Below are 24,523 nucleotides of genomic sequence, written 5' to 3' on the forward strand. Positions count from 1 at the left end.
CCCAGATAAAAGGTGAGGCACTGCATTGTTGAAGGTGGACTCTCCTATCCCCAGGGATGACTTGTGGTCAGTGGGAAAGCAGTTTGTGTCCCGATTAAAAGTGGCCCAGTGGAAACAACAAAAATGGCTTCCTTAATTGGGACACTGCACAGCCCACTAACCAGGTTGACAATAGTCAGAGAGAAATGGAGGAGCAAATCTGTAGAGAGATAGCAGACCGATGTAAGAAACAGAAGGCTATGATAGTAGGAGATTTTAACTTTCCACATATTGACTGGAACTCCCATAATGTAAAAGGTCTGGATGGCTTGGAATTTGACAAATGTGTTCAGGAAAGTTTTCTAAATCAATGCATAAGAGGTACCAACAAGAGTGGATGCAATACTGGATCTCCAATTAGGGAACGAGGCAGGACAGGTGGCAGAAGTATGTGTGGGCAAATGTTTTGGGTCCAGTGATCATAATGTCATTAGTTTCAAGTTGATTATAGATAAGGATCTGTCTGGTCCTTGAGCTGAGATTCTAAATTGGAGAACGGCCAATTTTATGGAAATGAGAAAGAATCTTGGGAAGAGTGGGTTGGGATAAATTGTTTTCTGGCAAGGAAGTGTTCAGTAAATAGAAGGCCTTCAAATGTGAAATTTTGAGAGTGCGGAGTTTGTATGTTCCTGTCAGGATTAAAGACAAAGTTTTCAAGGGATATTGGTGATCTGGTTAAGAGAGGTTTATTTCAGGTATGGGCAACAAGGAGCAAATGAGGTATTTGAAGAGTACAGAAAATGTAAGAAAATACTTAAGGAAATTAGGAAGACAAAGAAGTCATGTGGTTCCTTTAACAGGTAATGTGAAGGTAAACCTGAAGGGTTTTTAAGGTTCGTAAGGGACAACATTGGTCCCCTAGCAGATTAGAATGGTCATCTGTGTGTGGAACCTCATGAAATGGAAGAGATCTTAAACAATTTTTTATTGCATCAGTATTTACTCAGGAAGCTGGCATAGTGTACAAGGAAGGAAGGAAAATGAGCAGTAGGGGCATTAAAGAGGAGGAGGTGGTTGCTGTCTTACAGCAAATAAAGTTAGATAATTTCCGCAGGTATGACATGATGTTCCCTTGGACCTTGAGGGAGACTAGTGTAGAAATTGCAGGGGTTCTGGCAGAAATATTTAAAATGTCCTTAGCCACGGATGAGGTGCTGAAGGATTGGAGGGTAACTCGTGGTGTTCTATTGTTTAAAAAAGGCTCCAAAAGTAACTCTGGATATTATAGGCTAGTGAGTATATGTCAGTAGTAGGTAAATTATTGAAGGATGTTCTGAGAGATTGGATATACAAGTAATTGGACAGCCAAGGGCTGATTAAGGATAGTCAGCGTGGCTTTGTGCAGGGTAGGTCTTGTTTAACTAATCTTAGTTTTTTTTTAAAAGGAGATTACCGAGAAAGTAGATGAAGGAAAGACTGTGGATGTTGTCCATGTGGACTTTAGTAAGGTCTTTGATAAGGTCCTACATGGGAGGTTAATTCAGAAGGTTCAGACACTGGGTATCTATGGAGAGTTTGTAAACTGGATTTGAAATTGCCTGAATGGGAGAAGGCAGAGTCTGGTAATGGATGATTGCTTCTCAGACTGGAGGCCTGTGATTAGTGGTGTGCCTCAGGGATCAGTGCTGGGACCATTGTTGTTTGTTGTCTAGATCAATGATCTGGATGATGTGTGGTAAATTAGATCAGCAAGTTTGCTGCTGTCACTAGGATTGGAGGTGTTGAGGAGAGCAAGGAAAGCTTTCAAAGCTTATAGAGGGATCTGGACCAACAGAAAAAATGGGCTGAAAAATGGCAGATGGAATTTAATGCAGACAAGTGTGAGGTGTTGCATTTTGGAAGGACAAACCAAGGTAGGACCTACACAGTGAATGGTAGGGTACTGAGGAGTGCAGAGAAACAAAAGGATCTAGGAATACAAATAATTTCCTGAAAGTTGCGTTACAGGCAGACTGAGTTGTAAAGAAAGCTTTTGGCATCTTGCCCTTCATAAATCAAAGTATTAATTATAGGGGTTGGGATGTTATGGTGAGGTTGTATAAGACATTGCTGAGGCCAAATTTGGAGTATTGTGTGCAGTTCTGGTCTCCAAACTACAGGAAGGATATCAATAAGTTTGAAAGAGTGCAAAGAAGATTTACTAGGATGTTGTTGGATCTTCAGGAGTTGAGTTACAGGAAAAGATTAAACAGGTTAGGACTTTATTCCTTGGAGCATAGAAGAATGAGGGGAGATTTGATAGAGGTTTACAAAATTATGGGGTATAGAGAATAAATGCGAGTAGGCTCTTTCTACTTAGATTAGGAGAGATAAAAACAAGAGAACATGGCTTTAGGGTGAAAACATGAGGCTTAGGAAGAATATTGGAGGGAATATTAGAGTAGTGGAAGTGTGGAACGAACTGCCATCTGACATGGTAAATGCAGACTCACTCTTTAAGTTTTAAGAATAAATTGGATAGATACATGGATGGGAAAGGACTGGAGGGTTATGGACTGAGTACAGGTCAATGGGACTAATGGAATAATATTTTGGCACAGAATGGAAGGGTCGAATAACCTGTTTTCTGTGCTGTTGTGTTCTATGGTTCTAATGTAAATAGAAGTAGCCCAAACACTGAACCCTTGTGGGGCATCACTGGTACCTGGTAGCTAAACAGAATAGGATCCCTTTCTCTGTTTCTTGCCGATCAGCCAATGCTCTACCCATGCTAGTGTAATTCAAGGGTTCTTATTTTCTGAGGCAGCCTCGTGTGCAGCACCTTGTCAAAGGCCTTTTGAAAGAACAAATATACCACATCCACTACATGTCCTTTGTCTAGACTGCTTGTGGTTTCCTCAAAAAAACTACATTAGGTTTGTCAGACAAGATTTTCCCTTAAAGAAACCATGCAAGTGGCCTATTGTGTCATGCATTCCAGGTACTCGGTAACTTCACCCTTGTCAATTGGTTCCAACAATTTCCCAACCACTGCTGTTAGGCTAATAATTTCTGTTTTGCTGCCTTCCTCCCTTTTTAAAAAGTGGAGTGACCCATGCAATTTTCCAGTCATCTGGAACCATGCTAGAATCTATTGATTCTTGGAAGATAATTACTAGAACCTTCACAATCACTACAGCTCCTTTCAGAACCCAAGTGTGAATTCCATCTGGTCCAGGAGAATTACCGTATCTACCCTTAGACAGTTCAGCTTCCCAAGCACCTCTCTGGTGATCATGGTGCACTCGGCTCTCTTCCTTGATATCCTTTAAAGTCCAGTATACTGCTGCAAAATATTCATTCAATTGCTCTGCCATCTCCTTGTCCCCATTATAATTTCTTCAGTGTCATTTTCTATCAGTGCTATATCTACTCTTGTTTTTTTTTTACTCTTAATATTCTTAGATAAATCTTATCAAATGAGTTGTCAACATTTCTGCTCAGGCCCTTCATACTGATGGATTTTAATAGCTGGTTATGTAAAAGCACTTTGTGTCTCAGTATGTGACCTTAGAGCCCTGTTTTCCCAAATGGAAGCCCACAGATGAAATGTTTTAATTCAGAGTAAAATATTGACAAACCTATCAGGGAGATTTCTGCTGGATGTCATGAGTGATGCTAGTTTAAACAACAATGCTCTGGAATGATAATGGGAATAGTATGGAAAACTCAAAGACATGTTAATATGTTTGAAAGATCAATGCTGAAAGTAAATGTTGCAGCTGCAATTGATTTCAGTCATGAAATTTCAAGGCCAAGTGATGTCTACTTCCACCTCTGTTTAACTGTACGACATTGAGCACTATGTGTTATTGGATGTGGTTTATAATTCATGCCCACTCAATAGTTTGCAAATTTAGTACTTGCTATTTCAATATTATTTGTGAATAAAAATAATTATTTGATAATTGTTTAATATCTGGCAGATTTCCAGGATTGGGAAGTAATAAAGAGGACAGATTAATGAAAGGAACTCCAATCTTCAAAGGCATAAGCTGATGGGTGATGTGCAAAAGAGAGGTAGAAAAGTAAATCCATTATTCTGCAGTGCTGTCTGGCTGTAGAATATTACTTAAATATTTACAAGATTGCCTATCAAGAAAAAAACCTCGTGGTAATTGATCATTCCTTACCCTCCCCGCCCCCTTCATTGCATGCACACACATAAGATTACACTCAGCCATACACATTTCCTCTCTAGAGTGTGCTCAGCATTCAGTTCGAAGTCTTCACAATAGGAAGAGGACAGAGTTATTCTTCTACTCAGTTTTTGCCCGGCAATGGAATTATAACAGATTCCTTCTTAGAGTAAGGAAGTGATGTGCATCTAAAGCAAAATGTAACTGTCAAGAGATTGCTTTCAGTTTTTAATAGATTATTATTTTTAATCTGGTTGGAAGCTTTTGAGTTGCTTTTAATGACTTTGAACTTCTGAAAGTAAAGAATGAAAATATGTGTTGCAATACAAACATTTTGAGAATAAGTAGACATTGCGAATTCAATGTTTCTTTTGCATTTACGGTGCAGGTAAGTAGGTCTACATGACATGATGGAAAATGAGAGTTACTGCTGAAAATCATTCTTTTGATCATAATTTTTGTAAGTGCTTTGAATATGATAGTCACTTTATTACTTTGTGTGTGAAAAACATAATTTTTGCATTCATTGCAGTTTCAGCCAAGAATCTGCGAGAATAATTCTGCTGCTTAGGATGTTAATTATTTTGTCCATACGTATTCTATAAGAATATCATGGAATGTGGGAAGGATGAAGGACTACAAGAGAGCATTTCAATTGCTGCTGCACGATTGAAAGTAATGTTTTATTCCGAGAGCTTTCGGGTAGTGAGAATCATTGTGATAGTTTTGGAACAGGGCTTCTGCAAACACTGCTTCAACAAGGAGCATCATCTTTTTATTCAGTTGTGGGCTGCAGATGTTGCTGGTAAAGCTGGTATTGCTCTTGAAAAGTTTGTGCTGAACTGCTTTCTTGAATTTCTACAGTCCAAATTGTAAAGGTGGATGCACGGTATTGATGGATATGGAATTCTAGTGACGTGAGACCTATTTCAAAGTCAGGATAATTTCAAACAGTCATGTTTTTGTGCATCTATTTCCCTTGTCCTTTTTAGTGGTCATGGCTGCAGCTTTGGATGGTACTGTCAGTATGGAGTTGGGAAATGCCTACAAATATCTTTGTAGCTGTTATTAAAGGCATGCTATAATAATGATGAAAGTAATGAATATTTAGGAAAGTGGATAACATGTCAATTAATTGGACAGTTGCTCTGGTTGCTCTTCAGCTTCTGGAGTTTAACGCCTCCATCTAAGTGAAGACCATTCCCGTTCATAACTGATTTTTGCTTATTCCATGAGGGAAATCTTTGGAACACAGGTTAGTAATTTGTCACAAGATTCAGAGCCCCTGACATGGGTTTTCTCCAGGTGCTCTGGTTCCCTTTCACCTACCAAAGCGTATGGGGTTGGTAATTGGATGTAATTGAATTGCATGGATTTCATGGGCAGGAAGGGCCTTTTACTAGTCTGTATTGGTAAAATATTTTTAAAAGAATTATTTAAATTATTTGGATTGGAATGATTCTGCTTTATGTGGATGGCTGAAGCCTGGGCAATTTTTCACATATAAAGTAGTTGCAAGGAACTTTTAAATATGCTACAATAGTTTAAGTAGAGGAGTAACTGTAGTTTATCGTCAATACCATAGCTGTGGTATTGCCCCCAATCCAGTGCTTTCAGCTGTTTTTCAATGTTGTTGTCACACTAGGCACACAGCGAATGAAAGAACCACACAGAGTCGAAAATGAATTGAACCAACTGACTTTAATAGAACTCTTGCACATGTTTAAATCCCTCAGAATCCGATGATGCTTGCAACTTCCAGGACCTTTACAACATCAGCCGCCAGGCTGTGGGGTGGCCCTGCACCCGGCGCTCTCACAGTTAGATCTGCCGTGGACTTAACCGCGACTTTGTGAGCTGGTTCGTCTGTTGCATGGTTGAGCTGCCATATGGCTCCCCCAGAACTGACGTTGAGAGGTGTGCAGTCCACGACCAACACCTCTTTAGTCTGTTTGGGTGGCCAACCTCATTGATGTGGGTGGCACAGTCAAAAAGTGTTCTGGGTCTAGGTGTGCTGGCTTTTGGTGGTCATTGGTGAAAGTCTCCTCATGGCTGCTCACTTCGAGGATGCACAAGGTTCGATTCTGAAGCACCTCCTTGTACAGGCCCTCGTACAGTTGTTGAAGTGGAGTCTGGTCCACGCACCGACCTAGTTGCAATTCTGGAGGTCCTTGGGGACAAAGGTTTCCTTTGTGTTGAGCCATGGCATGAGGTTGGGACAGGAGCTAGTGTTCCTACCTTCTCTCAGAGTCTTGTGAGCACTGCCACAGGTGAGTCTTCTGTGCCATGGGCTGCTGGCTCAAACTCACCTGGAACTGTCAGTGGAGTGCTGTATACCAACTCTGCCGAAGATTTGGCTAAGTCTTCTCTGGGAGCAGTGTGGATGCCAAGAAGTTCCCTTGGGAGCTTGCCCACTCAGTCTGGGCCTCGGAGGTGTGTCTTCAGGACTGACAAGGTGCTGGTGAAAATGCTCTACCAGGCCGTTGGAATGCAGATGGTAGGCCATGGTGTGGTGCAGTTGGATCCCAAGTACCTGTGACCATGGTGAACAGGTACCTTGTCTCCCGGGAGACTGACAATGATGTCCACATGAACATGCTCAAAATTCCTCTTTGTTGGCTGGAAGGGTTGAAGTGGGGCTTTCACGTACCTTTGGACTTTGGAAGACTGGCAGTGTATGCATGTCCTGGCCCAGTGCCCAACCTGCTTGCAAGCAAATCTATCCGCAACCAGTTGGGTGGTTGCCTGAATGGACAGGTGGACCAAACCATGTAGGGCATCAAAAACGTGACACCTCTAAGTGGCTGGGGTTGACCGGGCGACACGTCACAGAGGAGTTTGGTGTCTGTTGGGCCGATGGGGATGTCCTCAAGTTGCAGGCTCAAGACTGTGTGAGGTAGGTTTGCATTTCTTCATCCAGCTGCTGTGGGGGCAGAGAATGCACCGAGTGGATGGAAATGCGAAAAAGTACATCAGTCAAATGTTTTTTCCAGAGATGTGTTTGACAGTGGTGGTATACTCCAAGATGTATGACAGGTGGTGTGGCTGCCGTGTCGACCATGGATCCGACCTTTTGATGAATGCTAAGATGAGGGATTTGTGGTCTGTGAAGACTGTGAACTCCCACCCTCCAAGAAATATTTAAGTGCTGAATGGTGAGGTAGAGGGTGAGCAGCTGTGGAAGGTGCTGTATTTCAGTTCCAAGGCTGAAGAACGCAAGTGGTTTCCATTGACCCTCAATTAGTTGTTCCAGCACACTACCGACTGCTGAGTTGGAAGCGTCAACCGTGAGGGCTATGGGCACATCCACCTGCAGATGTACTAGGAGGGTTGTGTTTGCAAGACCATCCTTTGCCTTCTCGAAAGCCGCTGCTAACTCCGTGTCCCAGGTGATTTCCTTGTCCTTGCCAGATATCAGGCTGAGCAGGGGTTGCATGATTTGGGCTACTGATGGTAGGAATTGGTGATAAAAGTTGATCATGCCCACAAACTCCTGTAGGCCTTTGACTGTATGGACTTGGCAAACAGTTATATGGCCTCGACTTTCACCTGCAAGGGAACAACTCCATGCCAGTTGATGCGATGCCCAAGGAAATCAATGGCCGACAGCCTGAACTGGCACTTCACGGGATTGACGGCCAGGCCATATTCACTCTGGCAATGGCAGGGTTGGCACAGGGTCATTAAATGCTTGGCTGATCGCCAAGTAGATGAAGACAAAATCCAAGCTGCAACCCACTAAGTCCATGAGCCGCTGGAACATCTGTGCTGCTTTCTTGAGTCCAAAAGGCATCCGCAAGAACTCAAATAGACTGAGTGGGGTGATCAGGGCCATTGTTGGGGTGGATGGGAATCTGGTTAATACCAGTGGGCCAGATTGACCTTGGAGAAATGTGTGCTGCATACAATTTGGCCGTAAAGTCCTGAATGTGGGACACTGGATAGCGGTCAGCTGTGGAGGCATTGTTGAGCTTTCTGTAGTCGCTACATGGCCCCCACCCTCCAGCTGACTTGGGCATCGTGTGCAGCAGAGAGGCCCACGGGCTGACTGAGTGCCAGATGATTCTCTTCTCCATGTTCCTGAACTCCTCCTTGGTAAGCTGGAGTGTGTTGGGCAGGTGCCTGCGTCCCTGGGCGTGTAGTGGTGGTCCTTGAGTGGGAATGTGGTGCAGTACGCCATGCTTAGGGGTGTTTGGGGAGAACTGTGGCATAATAATGGTTGGGAACTCCACTAATACTCTGGTAAATTCATTCCCTGACAAAATCACAGATTCCAGGTGTGAGGATGGCTGAGCGAGAAGATCTGGAAGGTCTTGGCATTCACTAGATGCCGTCCCTTGAGGCCTATTAGGAGGCAGTGCACCCGGAGGAAATCAGCACTCAATAAAGGCTGCGACATTGCTGCCAGCATAAACAACGATGTAAAATGACTGGAACTGAACTGTAGTGGGATAGTTCACGTGCCATATGTGTGAATGCTGCTGTTGTTGGCAGTGATGAGCATTGTCCTGTCTTCCTGGCGTGAGTGTCATGGCTCAAGGTGGGCAAGATGCTAGTTTCTGCCCCTGAGGCTATGAGGAACCTTTGACCAGAGTGTCACAATCACTATCAAGATGGCCAGCTGCTGTTGCCATTAGCGACAGCTGGCCCCGGCGTTTCCTGGAAAAGAACTTGGTGGGTGGCAGTGGTGGGCTCCTGAACCCCACTTTTGGTTGTTTAAAAACACCAAATATCCAAACTGGGGTTGCTCCCTGCTGCAGGCATCACTGGCTTCATTGGTGGTTTACAGAAGGCCTGGGCCTTAAGGTGTGATGCAAAAACTTGATCGCTGGAGGCCCTGCCATGCTGCTTGGTGTGCCATAATTTTAAATACACACCTGCATGGGCCCCTACTTTGTGGGGGTCACTGAAATTTTCATCATCAATGAGGAGGCGGATCTGCTCGAGAAAGACTTGTTCAAATTGTAAGCATGGCTTTTGGTCATCTGCTAGTGCCAGATATAATTTATTAAGGCTGATGGCACGCGGTCGCCTAAGCCATCCATGTGGAGCATCCACGCTGCACGCTTATGGTGGGAGAGGCCAAAAGTAAAGATCAAGAATGCCTTTACTGTTTCATACATGTCCACAACCAATCTAGTGTAGAAAGTCGATGATGCAGCCTACCATTTCCCAGTTTAGTGAACCGACCACATAGTAGTACTCTGTGGCATCTGAGACGATTTACCTGACCTGGAATTGGGCTTCGGCCTGTTCAAACCAGACCGGCAACTGCGAGATCCAGAAAGTCGGCAGTTTCAGTGAAACTGCATTCTGTGTGCTTGGGTTGGTCATTGTTAGGTCTAAATGCCTTTTGGACTGTCTGAGTCATCAACGTAGTCGCACTAGGCACGCAGTGATTGAAAGAACCACACAGAGTTGAAAGTGAGTTGAACTAATTTTAATAGAACTCTCATGCATGCTTAAATCCTTCGGAACCTGATGACACTTGCGACTCCCAGGACCTTTATGACATCAGCTGCCAGGCTGTGGGCTTGCACCGCACCCAGAGCTCTTAGTCAGATCTGCCACTGACTTTTCCGCGACTCTATGTGCCGGTTCACCTGTTTCCTGGACAAGTTAGCATAATGTCACATGGAGTGGAAAGTGGCTTCTGCGATGGTGGGAATCTCATGAAGTAGGCCAGACCAATTTTGCACTCTCTATAGAACCATAAAACATTACAGCACAGAAACAGGCCCCTTCAGCCCCTCTAGTCCATGCCAAAACATTTTTCAGCCTAGTTCCACTGATCTACACCCAGTCCATAGCCCTCCATACCTCTCTCATCCATGTACCTGTCTAAATTCCTCTTAAATGTTGAAATTGAGCTCGCATTCACCACTTCAGCTGGCAGCTTGTTCCACAGTCTCTCTCACCACTCTCTGTGTGAAGAAGTTCCCCCTCATGTTCCACCTAAACTTTTCCCCTTTCACCCTTAACCTGTGTCTGCTAGTTTGCATTTCACCTACCCTCAGTGGAAAAAAAGACTACATATATTTATTCTGTCTATCACCCTCATAATTATAAATACTTCTGCTAAATCTCCCCTTATTCTTCAATACTCCAGGGAATAAAGTTTTAACCTGTTTAACCTTTCCCTGTAACTCAGTTCCTGAAGTCTGGGGAACATCCTAGTAAATTTTCTCTTCACTCTTTCTATCTTATTGATATCTTTCCTGCAGTTAGGTGACCAAAACAGCACACAATACTTCAAATCTGGCCTCACTGGATATAATTGAAACTACTTAATTCTTACCTTTTTCATTCACTTTCTTGGTTCTTTCAAAGATGGGGTTATTCTCAGTGTCTTTCCTTATTAGCTGTTTATATGTTGATTGCCGTGTTTGACTAGCTGTGAGAGGTCTTCAAAGTTTTGGTCTGGTCTGATGATTATAGATGTCTTAACTACATTCTGCTATTGATGTCTTTCTTGCTGTACAGTATAGTTGTATTGCAGTTGTACCAAGTGGATATCTTTTTTATATTTGTAAAGTGATTCTGATTCTCACAGCCTGCCACTACAGAATTTATTGAAGCTGGATGTTGCACCTTTGAGATGCCAAAGATGTGGGATGTTGAGGATGTGAGGGAGATTGATAGGGTGAGGTGGGCAGGGATGAAAGAGTGAATGATTTGGGAAGGGATGGGGAAGAAATATAGTGTGAGGAATATAAAAGAAGTTGCATCCAAAAAGAGGAAGAATGCAGCAAAACTTTGAACATTGAGTTTCAGTTGGACACTTGGAGTTAGCTCCTTAGTTTGAAAGGTGGGGCTTGATTTAACTCCCCATCAGTCCCTCATTTCACTGGGTTGAGGTGGCAGTTGGAAGGCTGCAGTTCTGGAATTAGTAGAAATGCTTTCAATCTGAGCCTGCAGCTCTTCTAAGATCCCATTTCATCCAGTGTTTACTAATTACATTTTCTCTGTTATTCCAAGTTTGCCTCCGATTCATCTCATTTCATCTTAGTCACCAACATTGATGTGGGTTGAAGTGGAAATGGTCATATTCCCATGCAATATAGAAGGAGGTGATGCAAGCCTTTGTCTTCAAAGTAATCCCCTCAATCTCATTTCCTCATTCTCCTCACTTTCCTGCAACTCTTACCAATTCTTCTGCTACCTTAGTTTAATTGGGAAAGTTCACAGAAACCATATAATTTACCAATGTCTTTGACACATGGGAGGGAAGCAATACATCTGGAGGAGGAATGTAGATTCACAGGGAAAATATGGAAACTTTACATCAACATTTGAGCTCAGGATTTCACTCAGATTTGAAATAAAACAAACGGGAATTGATGGAAGTAATCAGTAGGCCTCACTATATTTGTGAGGAGAAACAGAGTCAAGGTTCACAGGTCGGAGATTCTTCCATGAATGCACCCTAGCCTGCAGAGTGCTTCCAGAAATTTCTGTTTCAGATTTCCAGCCTCTGCAGTTTTTTAATGATTCCACCCAGGTCACTGGAGCTGAGGGACAGCAACACTAACTGCTGTGCCACTGTGCTGCCCAGTCAAACCCGAAGCCTATTTTGCTTCTCTCTCAAGCCTCAGGACTTCTCAGATCATCAAATTCAAGAAAAGCTATTTCTGATGTGTAAGTTAAATAATGAGTGTTGTAACAGATTGTTATATTTTATATTATGTATAGTTATGTTTTTGGAAGATAGATTGCAGGGTTTTTGGTTGGGTCGCATACAGATACAAACAATTCAAAACAGATCTCAATTAAAATGCCAGAGCTTTGCTCAAGCCAGACAGTCCAGGCTCCGAGTGCATTTGCAGAAACTTTGAAAAATGCCTATAGAGACTTCACAAGTAGGTGTTGGACATGCTGTAGAGTAATGGATTATTGTTTTGGAAAACAACAGATGAAGGGACTCAAAAGATTGGGTCCGGTGCTGCAGTCTGTCTGAATGCAGTTTGCTGTTCTAGGAAGATCATGTGGTTTTCCAAGCAGAGAGAGTCAAACAGGCTTTTCTCTGTGTGTGAGAGAGTGAGTGAGATTTCAGTTGTACAGTTCAGCAGCAGCATCTGGGACTGGAACATAATGTGACTTTTGTAAGCTTATTTGAAACCCCATTTTGGAACTCGAGTTCTGACTTCAGCCTATTCAAAGCTCTTGTGGTCCATACAAGAAGAAATGGCTGATTGTGTGGTGTTTTGCCTGAGATGAGGGAAACAGAAAAGGAACCCTGTAGTGACCTGAAAGAAAGAGTTATCATCTGGAAAACCCTGATGGGGAAAGTTTCTTTAGCAAGGCACCAAAGTGGCTGATCAGAAGGAATCAGTTTGTATCCAACGAGCAACAAATCTCCCTCTGAAAACCAACAAGAACCTTCCTGAGAGATAACCATTTGCCTTTCAAGCACCAAAGCCTGGTTAAGATTCATAAATGTTAAATTCTGTGCACAGTATAAGCATTGCCTGATACCAGTGAACTTGGAGGAGTGAGAAGTGAGATTGGACTATGAATCAAAGAACTTTTCTGAACTTGTATACATTACATACACGTGCTCTTAGAATTAGAAGGAAGTTGAGTTAGATTTAAGTTAATAGTAATGTGAAAGTTTGATCCTGTTTTCATGCTTAAAGATAATTAAAAGCAACTTTTGTTTAAGTAACGATTTGTCTTGGTGAATTTCTATTGCTGCTGGGTTTTGGGGTCCTCTGGGCCCGTCACAGTGTAACCAATCTAGTTCACAGCGGGCCACATCATTGACACTGGAGGGGAGAATGCACGGGAGATCTGCATTGGAGGAACTCAGAAATCTGTGAGTTGGGGGAGGTAAAACACGATACTGTTTACACTGTGGTTAAGTGGAAAAAATAACAAATCCTGGAGAAACTCAGTAGGTCAAAGTGTGCCTTTATGTAGCATGGTAAAGATGTTTTGGTTTGAGCCCTTCATCAAGGTGAGTTGGGGGAGGTTACTGAGATGCAAGACCACAAGAAAGTGGGTAACCAGGCTCCTTAGACCTGCCACATCATTCAATATGATCTTGGCTGATCGATGCAAGCCTCAATTCCTCTTTTGTGCCAGTTCCCTATCATCTTCAGTTCCTTGATCCCTCTGCAAGCTTTGAAAGCCTTCCTCATTATCCACTACATCTCCAATTTTTGTGTCATTATTCATGTCCAAACTTTTGCGCCATTTTCAAGTTTTCAGTTGAAAAGTTTTACAAATTATAGCTACTTTTAATTATTTATCCTATTGTATGTTTTCACAGTACAAGTATTCTTTCTGTTTCAGAGGTGTTTTTACTGTGTTCAGAAATATTCAACATTAAAAAGCAAAACGTCTAATGGGGACCATCATGATACAAGAATGGAAATAACTTAAAGGATAGAGTAAAATTTGTAAGCTGCTGCCAATGTCATATTATCATTATTTTATGGAGATGATGACTGTTTGATCATGTTGTGATCGGAGGAGAACTATGATTCACAAATACCAAGTACCGGTAATTAATTTTTGTACCTAAAGCTGTTAAAAGGTTGTTTTCCAGACCTTTAAGGTTTTTTGGATGAATTTTAGAAAATACTGCTGCCCCTATATTTGAAAAGTTAGGTTCAACAGTACTCATCAAATATTGTGTTACAGTTATTAGTTTATTATATTATGTACCTGGTAGGCATTCAGAATGGATGGACTGATGGTCTGCTTCTGTGTATAATTTTTACAGGTTCTTCAAGTCGATGGACAATTGCATCGAGGAATAAACAGCAGAAACAAAGATAAAGAAGCTGTATTGTTGATGTGTTTTCAAGAGTGATAAAGCATCGGACTTGTCAGCCACAAACGAGCCTGCAGCTGACGTGGACTTTTACCCCCTCCATAAATCTTCGTCCGCGAAGCCAAGCCAAAGAAAGAAGAAAGTGAGTAAATGAATATGAAAGAAAAGAATGAAACATGAGTGAAGATTTCTGCAAAGCGAAGTCAAAAGTGCATGCGATCATCCATGTTGGCTGAGGAAGGAACATTTATCAATATGCTCCGTCTCGTGACGCTTTTTTATTAACAAGTTATCAAGACAACAAATATACTGTCAATGTGAAATTTTTGTTTCTAAAAAAACTCAAAACATTTCACCACTAACAATAATTAAAGTGTCAGAAAGAAAGACAAAAAATGACTTCTTCAGTTATTAACAGTATGTTCTGCACTGACAAAGAGGGCAACAAACAGGGAAAAAAGAACAACAATGGACAGCCAATCAGAACAGACAGTGACACCAATGCAAATGAGGTAGTGTCCCAGTTTCTTATGACTGAAGGAAAGGAAGACGAACATAACCTAACAGTTGGCAATGCGAATGAACCTCGGCAAGCACCACAAAACATGATGCTGCCAACTGAAGTTCTGAATGTTCCTTTGAATCAAGATGGGGCTTCTCAGCCAAAAGAAAGAAGAGGTTTCTTTTGCAAAAGTACCAATCTAGAAATTTCAGAACATGATTTTCCAAAAATAATTGAAGGTACTGAACTCCGACACGTAGAAGAAACCATGCACCACGAGAAACCTTGCAGTTCACAGTGTCTTATCAAGAAAAATTGTAAATTGGTTACAGGTGAATCTGTCAGTGTTCCTCAGATTCAAGAGGAAGGTGAAAAAACAGAGGTTACAGATGAGAATAAGCTGCTTTTCAAACATTCATTGTTGAAGGATTCTTCAATTCCTATTTCTCTGGGGAGCCCTAATAAAGAGGAGATATTACCAATGAGCAATGTATCTAAAGGATGTGGTGTTGGGTTTTTATCTGAGGATGTCTCAGTTACTGATTGTGGTGCTGGATCTTTGAATTCTCAAGAAATTTGCATGGATACCAGTGCTACCTACAATTCACGACACACACCAGCCAATCTGGTGAGAGCCATGACCCCATCTGATCCATTCATCTTACCTTCACTTATATTTGACTCTTCCTCATCTACCTCAGAAAATATCGAGTCAATTCTAGAGATGCAAACAAATTTAGAAAGGCAAACTGATGTTCAAAATATCACTCAGTATGGAAGAACCGAATCTACAGTGTGTTCAGCTGGTGAACTGATGGTGCCTATAAATAAATCCGAAATCCAGGTCAACCTAAATGCATTATCTAACCAATGTAAAATAAATACTGCATACAACAGCTCTCCTGTGAGTGACTGGAAGGAACCATCTCGTTTGTTGCCAGAAATTCAAAATGAGCAAAAGGTGTATGAGAAAACAGAGCATTGTGATGTTAGTCAACAATCACCTCCATCCAAAACCGAAGAGAAAATGCAGCAGGAACATTTACAAAATAGCACAAAAGGGCAACATGTTACAAGCCTCAGTTTTGAAGAGTTGCTATTGGAAACATCTGCCAATGGTAGTTCAGTGATTAAAATCACATCCTCAGTATTGATGAAGCAGGCTGAATTTGGTACTCAGCATTCCACTACACCCATGGAAGAACTTGGGAGTTCATTTTCAAATGTTACTAATGAATTAACAGGTGAAGATTCTGCTAATTTTGAAATTCCAAGCACTACCTGTGAGAAGAAAAATTACGTTGAAAATGTTAAGCCACCATGTGCAGGAACTGATAAACTTTCTATGCAAGAATTTGACACCTTTAAAATCAGTGGGATCAGGAGAGAAGACATATTGCAGCCTTCATTTAATCAAATAAAACATACAGTGGCTCAAGTAAAAAGCATGACCGACATAACAGGAAAGGAAGGTTTGAATGAGGTAAAAATCACAGAGTCAAGCAAATCAAATCAACCTATTGCTGAGTCAAGTTCAGTTATAGATCAGGAAGCATTGGTGGCATCAGAAAATGGTCTCGGTCATCACAGCGATGCATTTTCTAACAGAAAGACAGAAAGTCTGATGCAAAAGAAAGAAAAGGAAATAAATACGGATGTAATCATAACGGGGGAAAATCAGCCAGCATCTATTTCTGAGGATCTTCAGCAGACTGGAAGTGCAGTGGTCTCAATGGTTTCAAATTCTGTTCTTCGTACCCGCTCACAGTTTGAGCAAACTATAAACGAGCAAATAACTGATCATGGCTCAGATATTAGTTCCAAGGAGCCTTCACAACCACATGCTGGGAAATTGTCTGAACCAATTCCTGTTCATTCATTCTCTAAAGCTCCTGATGAAGCTCTTTATAACAGTGGAATCCCAAAGCCAATTCTACAGTATCCCAGGACTGTTCTAACACACAAAAAAGAAGCAGAAACAAGTGAACAATCTAAGCATGAAGGAGGGACTGAAGCTAAAATCATTCCAAAACCCAAATACGTGAGACCTAAAATTATAACGTATATTCGGAAACCAAATCAGATGAAACCATTTGATACCATGCCCAATGGCATGGGGCTGTCTTCTAAACCTTCCACGTGGACTCAGTCAATAGCTAAATCATCTGTTTCAACAGAAATCAAGACATGTGAAAATAACCCTCTCTCAGTGCTCAATGTCTCCAGTTCTTCTTGTGACAGTTGTAAACCAGAATTACAAAGAACTAAGATATATACAACTGGATTGATGGTATCTGGAATCAAACCACCTGGTCGAAAGACTTTTCCAAAAATGATGGGAAAGTCATTTCCTACTTCTATTGATATCACATTAAAGAAATCTATTGAAACATGTACACAGGAGAACATTTCTGAGGTAAGAGCAGCTTTGAACATTTTGGATAAAAGTATTTGTGTTAAGTGTATCTTTATTTGTCACAAAAATGCATAGTGCAGAGTAACAGGTATTCTTTAACATTCATACAGCCACATAAGGAGCACAATTTACACAGTATAAGATCGCAACGAAAAGAAAGATTAATTAGCACCAAGCAAGAGCAGCATGGTAGTACTGTTGTGTGGTTTATTCAAGTGCCTGATTGCTATTGGTGGATGCTTAATCCTTTTTCACATTGGGACGATGGACAAGAGAATGTTCTCTATCATGCGATTAGTCCTTTAGTACAGTAAAACCCCTGGTATCGGTATCTATGGGGATTGGTAGATGCCAGAAAAGTGCATTTTCCAATTGCTTGAGACTTAACATTACAATATCTAACTAATATATCTGCATTATGACTAAGCAGTTAAAAGACAAAAATACTATCATGTTGCAGCTCGTCCACGCAACAGGAAAACCGGCTCGTGGAATGCAGTCGCAGGCAAGTCCGCAGCAGATCTAGCTGTGAGAGCTCTGGTGAGGGGCAAGCCCACAGCCTGGTGGCTGAAGTCATAAAGGACCCGAGAGTTGCAAGCATCATCGAGGGATTTAAAATTTTTTTTTCAAAAATATACATAGGAACATTTTAAATATACAATATATTAAACTTTTTCTTACAAACACAACCAACAAAATCAAAAGTCCCCCCCTGCCCCCCCCCACCACCATACATACAGATCACCATCAGAGCTTGTATATATTTTAAGTATATAGAGTACAGTTGGGGAAACTATGGTTTTGTATGTATGATGGTTAAGTTTTATAACTTTTTTTGTTACTGTATCTGGTCCCCTATGTTATCCAGGTATGGCTGCCAAACCTTTATAAAAGTGTCATATTTGTTCTTTAAAAAATGATTTTTTTTTCCTTGGGTATACAGCTGTTAATTTCTGCAGTCCACATAAGTAGAGGGGAGTTGGACTTGCAAGTGAACGTGATATTTGTTTGCTACTACTAATGCTATTTTTAGAAATGGGATTAGATGCTTGGTAAATTTGTTGCTTATTTCCATAAAATTACCTAGTAGATTGGCTCTGGGTCGCCAATAAAGGTTACTCCTGTTATCCTGGATAATTTTTCAGTGATTTCTTGACAAATGACCTCACTTTCACACACGACCATGTGGCATGTAGAAAAGTTCCTGTCTCAGTCCCACATCTGCAAGACATCTCTGAAATTTCAGCTTTAGATCTATGTAACCTTTGTGGGATAAGAAATAATTCTTGTAAAAAAAATTATACTGAACCAGTCCATATCTTGCATTATTAATTAATGTCATGCTATCCTTACACCAATCTGACCACCTTCTTTCTGAAATCATCACACCCAAGCCCCTTTCCCTTAACCTCTGCAACCCTGGAGAGCAGGGTTCCCCATACTTGGGTGTATTCCCCATCCAGACTGTTTGTTCTGTTTCACTAATTTCAGGTGGAGTCAGTATTGGTCCCCTTCTTTCTCTTAAGAATGATCTAAGTTGGAGAAAACAGAAGAAGGTCCCATTGGCCACTCATATTTGTGTTTTAATTGTTTAAAGGACATGAGAGTTCCTTCTGTGTAATAGTGCTTAATGTATCTAATACCTTTGTTATACCACATAGGCAGTAACACATTTTTACACAATGGTGCTTTAATTGATGTCCCTTTTTATAGATTCATTAATTTCTTGCCATGTTCAATGGGGTTATTCCTCTTTTTTCTTTATTGTTTTGACACTACATTTATAGATAATGTCCTTTACTTCCTCCTCTTCCATTGAGTACATTCCCATTTGAACCCAAGACGGGGGGGTTGTCTTCAGTGAAGAAGGTTGCGAGAAATCTAGCCTGTGCAACTAGGTAACTTTGTTTCAAATCCGGAAGTCTAAGGCCTCCCAGCCTCCCATGTCAGTTTTTCCCAATGCAATTCTTAGTACCTTATTATTCTGTAGGATCTGTCTAATATGGTTGTTTAATAGCTTTAAAAAGTTTTTTAAGCAATGGACTAGGCAGCTATTGGGGAAAAAAGGTATTGCAGTCTTGGCATCACTTTCATTTTGATGCAGTTAGCCCTTCCCACCAAAGTAATCAATAAGTTTCTCCATTTCTGTAGGTCTCTTTCTCTAGAGGAACCTAATTTAGTTTGTAGAGATTTTGCAAGTTATTGTCAAATCGCTATTTCAAGATATTTAATTCCAGCCATTTTCCATTTAACTTTACTTCCATTTTTGGTATCTTTCATATTCAAAATTTGTTAATGGCATTATCTCTCTTTTATCCATATTTATCCTGATATTCTCCCATATTTTTATATTGTTCTTTGTAATTTTTCCAAATATTTAGCAGGGTCTGATAGGTACAATAGCACATCATCAGCGAATAGACTGATTTTTGTGTTGTTCTTGCTCGACTTTGAAGCCCTTTATATTTGGATCCCTCCTTATTATCTCTGCCAGTGGTTCAGTCGCTAAAATAAAAAGCGCTGGGGACCAGAGACATCCCTGTCTACTCAATCTACTCAAGGGGAACACCACTGACATCTGATTATTTGTTATTATTTTAGTTTGTGGTTTATGGATGAAGTTTTTTATACCAAATTTTTTCTAGTGTTTTAAATAAAAAGGGCCATTCTAAACAGTTGAATGCTTTTTCTGCATCTAGGGAGACTATAATACTTGGATTTTATTCAGATTTAGTGTATTATATTAAATAACTTAATAGACTATTTGAGGAATGCCTTCCTTTAACAAATCCTACTTGATCTGTATGTATCAGTTTTGACAAATATTGTCCTAACCTAGTGATTCCCAAAATGGGCGCTTCCACACCACTGTGGGCAGTGGAAAGATCCAGGTGGGTGGAAGCGGGTGGTCAGGGACAGTGAGGAAAAGGGGGGCAGTCCAAATCTTCTGTCCTGTTATTATTCAATTTTCTGCTAAGTTTAATGAAGAAGCTGGTGCAGTAATCTTCTGGCCAGTCTCGGGGTGGCAGTAGTGAACAAAATAAATGGCAACAAGGTGTTCTTGCAAGAGCTGGTCTCGGTGGTCACCATGTTGTATTGGTATCACTGCCGCCCCCTCACCGTGGCCACTATCCCCCCACTCAGCGCCAGCACTAACCGGCCCTCCCACCCCACTCAGTGCTGCCACTACCTGCCCCTCCCACCTGGCTCTGCACCGCCACTAACCCTCCCACCCTGCTCAGTGCCGCCACTACCCATCCTCAGTGATGTCACTCTTCACCCACCCCCACCCATTGGCATTGTATGTGGTGGGTGTGCTCAGGATGTGGCCGGAGGCCAAGGGGTCAGCAGCCCAAAAAATTTGGAAACCATTTTCCTAACCTGTTAGCCAATGCTTTCGCTAATATCTTATAATCAGCATTTAACAGAGATATTGGTTTGTATGAAAAAATGGGTCCCTATTTTTTGGTAACTGTAATAATCACAGTTGAGAATGATTCCTGCAGGTTTTGTGTTTCTATTGCTTGGTCCAGGACATCCATTAACAGGGGCATTAATAATATTTTGAATTGTCTATAAAACTCTGTTGGAAATCCATTTTCTCCCAGTGATTTATTAGCTTGTAGAGTGCCCAGGGCCTTTTCAATTTCTTCCCTTGTTAAGAGGGATTCTAATTCTATCCTTTCTCACTTCCGGCCTTGGAAGTTTGACATTCAACAAAAATTCTTACATTTCATTCTCATTTTCTAGTAATTCTGATTGTATAATTTCATGTTATATTGTCTTTTTAAAAAAAAATCAGTTGTTTCTTTGTTTATATACTAGGGTATCTGTCACTGTTTTTATAGCATTTATCATTCTTTTTTTAAATTTTTTAAAACTTTTCATACTGAACCATATCAATCAAAATACATACAAACATTTCCCTCTTAAATATACACAGTGGCATTTTCTCCCCTTTTTTTCCCCCTACCTTCCCTTCCCCCTTCCTACCCCCTCCAAAACCCATTAAACGTTCAACATATACAATACACTAAAACCATTAAACAATGTCATCACAATGAAAAATAAACAAGAAAATTGTGTCATTTACTTTTACACACTGGGTCAAGTCATTTTGTCATATCATTTTAGGGGGTGGAGGTCCGAGGCAAGCCTTCTCTGTTATGTTCCATGTACGGTTCCCAAATTTGTTCAAATAATGTGACTTTATTTTTTAAATTGTTATTTTTTCCAATGGAATACATTTATTCATTTACATGTACCATTGCTGAATTCTCAGGCTCTCTTCTGATTTTCAATTTGACATTATACATTTTTTTGCTACAGCTAAGGCGATCATAATAAATCTTTTTTGCACTTCATCCAGTTTGAGGCCTAATTCTTCTTGTATTACTTAGAAGAAAGATCTCTGATTTTTTGGTATGTTGCTTTTTGAGATTTTATTTAATACCTGATTTAGATCTTCCCAAAACTTTTTCACTTTCTCACATGCCCAAATTGCATGTACTGTTGTTCCCATTTCCTTCTTACAGCAAAAACATCTATCTGATACTGCTGGGTCCCATTTATTTAACTTTTGGGGCATGATATATAGCCTGTGTAACCAATTATATTGTATCATGCGTAACCTCATGCTTAGTGTATTTCTCATAGTTCCGGAGCATAGCTTTTCCCATTTTTCATTTTTTATCTTTGTTTAGATCTTGTTCCCACTTTTGTTTGGGTTTATAGCTTATTTCATCATTTTCTTTCTCTTGCAGCTTGATGTACATGTTTGTTATAAATCTTTTTATTGTCATTGTTTCTGTAATTACATATTCAAAGCTGCTTCCTTCTGGTAATCTCAGTCTGTTTCCCAATATATTTTTTTAAGTAGGCTTTCAGTTGATGGTATACAAACATTGTACCATGAGTTATTCCATATTTGTACTTCAAAAGATAATAAATTATTTCCCAAAAAACAATTTTCTATTCTTTTAATTACTTTTCTCTCCCATTCTCTAAAGGAAAGGTTATCTATTGTGAAAGAGATTAGTTGATTTTTGCATCAATAATAATTTTGGTAGTTGGTAATTTGTTTTTTTTCCTTTCTACGTGAATCTTCTTCCAAATGTTGAGCAGATGGTGCAGTACTGGCGAACTTCTATATTGCACCAATTTTTCATCCCACTTATAAAGTACATGTTCTGGTACCCTCTCCCCTATTTTATCTAGCTCTAACCTGGTCCATCTGGTTTTTCCCTTGTTTGATAAAAATCTGGTAGGTATCTTAATTGTGCTGCTCTATAATAATTCTTAAAGTTTGGTAGCTGTAAGCCCCCTTGTTTGTACCATTCTGTTAATTAATCTCACGATATCCTCGGTTTCCCCCCTTTCCATAATTTCCTTATTCATTTCTTTAGCTCATTGAAGAATTTCTCTGTTAAGGGAATTGGTAACGATTTAAATAGGTATTGTATCCTTGGGAAAATATTCATTTTATTGCAATTTACCCTTCCTATCAGTGTTGGTGGTAAATCTTTCCAATGTTCTAAGTTGTCATGTAATTTATTCATTAATGGCTGATAATTTAATTTGTATAGATGGCCTAGATTATTATCTAGTCTAATACCTAGCTATCGGATTGCTTGTGTTTGCCATTTAAATGGTGATTCTTTTTTAAAAACTTTGTGAAATCCGGATTATTCATTGGCATCACTTCACTTTTATTTGCGTTGATCTTGTACCCCGATATTTCTCCATATTCCTTCAATTTCTTGTGTAATTTTTATTGATAATTCTGGTTCTGTTAAGTATACTATGATGTCATCTGCAAATAGACTGATTTTATATTCCTTCTCTTTTATTTTTATCCCTTTTATTTTATTTTCTGTTCTTATCAATTCTGCCAAGGGTTCTATAGCGAAAGTGAACAATGAGGGAGATAGTGGATATCCCTGCCTAATTGACCTGCTTAATTTAAATTGGTTTGATATATATCCATTTACTGTCACCTTCGCCAATGGTCCCTTGTATAATGCTTTAATCCAATTAATATATTTCTCTGGTAGGTTGAACCTCTGTAGTACTGTGAATAAATAATTCCATTCTACCCTTTCAAAGGCTTTCTCTGCGTCTAAAGCAACTGCCACTGTTGGCATCTTATTTTATGTACTGCATGGATTAAGTTAATGAACTTACAGATATTGTCCGTTGTTCGTCTTTTCTTAATAAATCCAGTTTGATCTAGTTTTACTATTTTTGGTACACAGTCGGCCAATCTGTTTGCTAATAGTTTAGCTATTATTTTATAATTTGAGTTAAGCAGAGATATTGGTCTATACAATGCTGGTGTTAGTGGGTCTTTCCCTGTCTTTGGTATTACTGTAATAATTGCTGTTTTACATGAATCTGGCATGTTTTGTGTTTCTTCAATTTGGTTCATACTTCCAGGAGAGGGGGAATTAATAAGTCTTTAAATGTTTTATAGAATTCTATTGGGAGTCCGTCCTCTTCAGGCATTTTATTGTTCGATAGCTTTTTTTAATATAACCTTGTATTTCCTCTATTTCAAATGGTTTTATCAATTTGTTTTGCTCCTCTTCTTGCAATTTCGGTAGTTCAATTTTAGCTAGAAACTCATCTATTTTGTCTTCTTTCCCTTCGTTCTCAGTTTGGTATAATTGCTCGTAGAATTCCTTGAAGTTTTCATTGATCTCTGTTGGGTTATATGTAATTTTTGTCCTTTTTCCTTGATGCTAATACCGTTCTTTTAACTTGTTCTGTTTTAAGCTGCCAGACTAGTATTTTGTGTGTTTTTTCTCTTAGCTCATAATACTTCTGCTTTATCTTCATTATATTCTTCTCCACCTTATACATTTGTCATGTTTCACATTTTATTTTTTTTGTACGCCAATTCTCTTTTTGTTGTATCTTCCCTTTTGCTAGTTCTTTTTCTGTACTTAATATTTCCCTTTCCAGCTGTTCTATTTCCCGATTGTAGTCCTCCTTCATCTTAGTTACATAACTTATTATCTGCCCTCTGATGAAGGCTTTCATTGCATCCCATAATATTAATTTTATCTTTCACTGATCCCGTATTTATTTAAAAGTACATTTTAATTTGGTGCTCAATAAATTCTCTAAAATCCTGTCTATATGTTCTTGGTGGGATGTCCTCCAGCTCTATTACCAATAACAGGGGTGAGTGATCCGATAACAATCTAGCTTTATATTCAGTTTTCCTAACTCTCCCTTGAATATGGGGTTACAACAGGAACAGGTCATGCTTTCTCCGGATCCGAGAACAGTCTGTTTTGCTGCTCTGGGATAACTATTTTAAACACCGCTGGATATCTTAACATAAATTTATAGCCTTTCTTCCATTGGATCGATTTTGCTGCGTTAAACTCCTTCCTCTTCTTCAGAAGCTCAAAACTTATGTCTGGGTAGAAAAAATTTTTTTGACCTTTGTATTCTAGTGGTTTTTTTTTGTCTTCTCTCATTTTATTCATTGCCTTCTCCAATATATTTTCCCTTGTTGTGTATCTCAGGAATTTTACTAAAACGGATCTTGGTTTTTGTTGTGACTGTGGTTTCGGGGCTAATGTTCTGTGTGCCCTTTCTATTTCCTTCCTGCATTTCTGGCATTCCCAGGACTTTGGGATCCATCCTTTTATAAATTCTTT

General features: G+C 40.0%; 1 protein-coding gene and 1 long non-coding RNA gene across 4 annotated transcripts in view; both read left to right on the forward strand.

The window, feature by feature from the left end:
* The window catches only part of LOC138739454 (uncharacterized), a 58,716-nt gene extending 54,689 nt beyond the window's left edge, over nucleotides 1-4,027 (forward strand). The window contains exon 3 of the long non-coding RNA XR_011342264.1: nucleotides 3,945-4,027. This is a non-coding gene — a long non-coding RNA (uncharacterized lncRNA). The remainder of the gene's footprint in view (nucleotides 1-3,944) is intronic.
* LOC138739455 (microtubule-associated tumor suppressor candidate 2-like) overlaps nucleotides 1-24,523 on the forward strand; it is a 382,132-nt gene that overhangs the window by 83,205 nt on the left and 274,404 nt on the right. For 2 of the 3 annotated variants that reach the window (XM_069891535.1, XM_069891537.1), the window contains exon 3: nucleotides 13,885-16,853. In XM_069891535.1, coding sequence (XP_069747636.1) covers nucleotides 14,331-16,853 — 2,523 coding nt within the window. In that variant the 5' untranslated portion in view covers nucleotides 13,885-14,330. Of the gene's footprint in view, nucleotides 1-13,458; nucleotides 13,663-13,884; nucleotides 16,854-24,523 lie in introns of those variants that run through there. The other variant, XM_069891536.1, reaches the window with a different exon arrangement.

The sequence above is a fragment of the Narcine bancroftii genome, chromosome 7 (genome assembly GCF_036971445.1).
Source record: "Narcine bancroftii isolate sNarBan1 chromosome 7, sNarBan1.hap1, whole genome shotgun sequence".
In the NCBI taxonomy this organism is placed as follows: Eukaryota; Metazoa; Chordata; class Chondrichthyes; order Torpediniformes; family Narcinidae; genus Narcine; species Narcine bancroftii.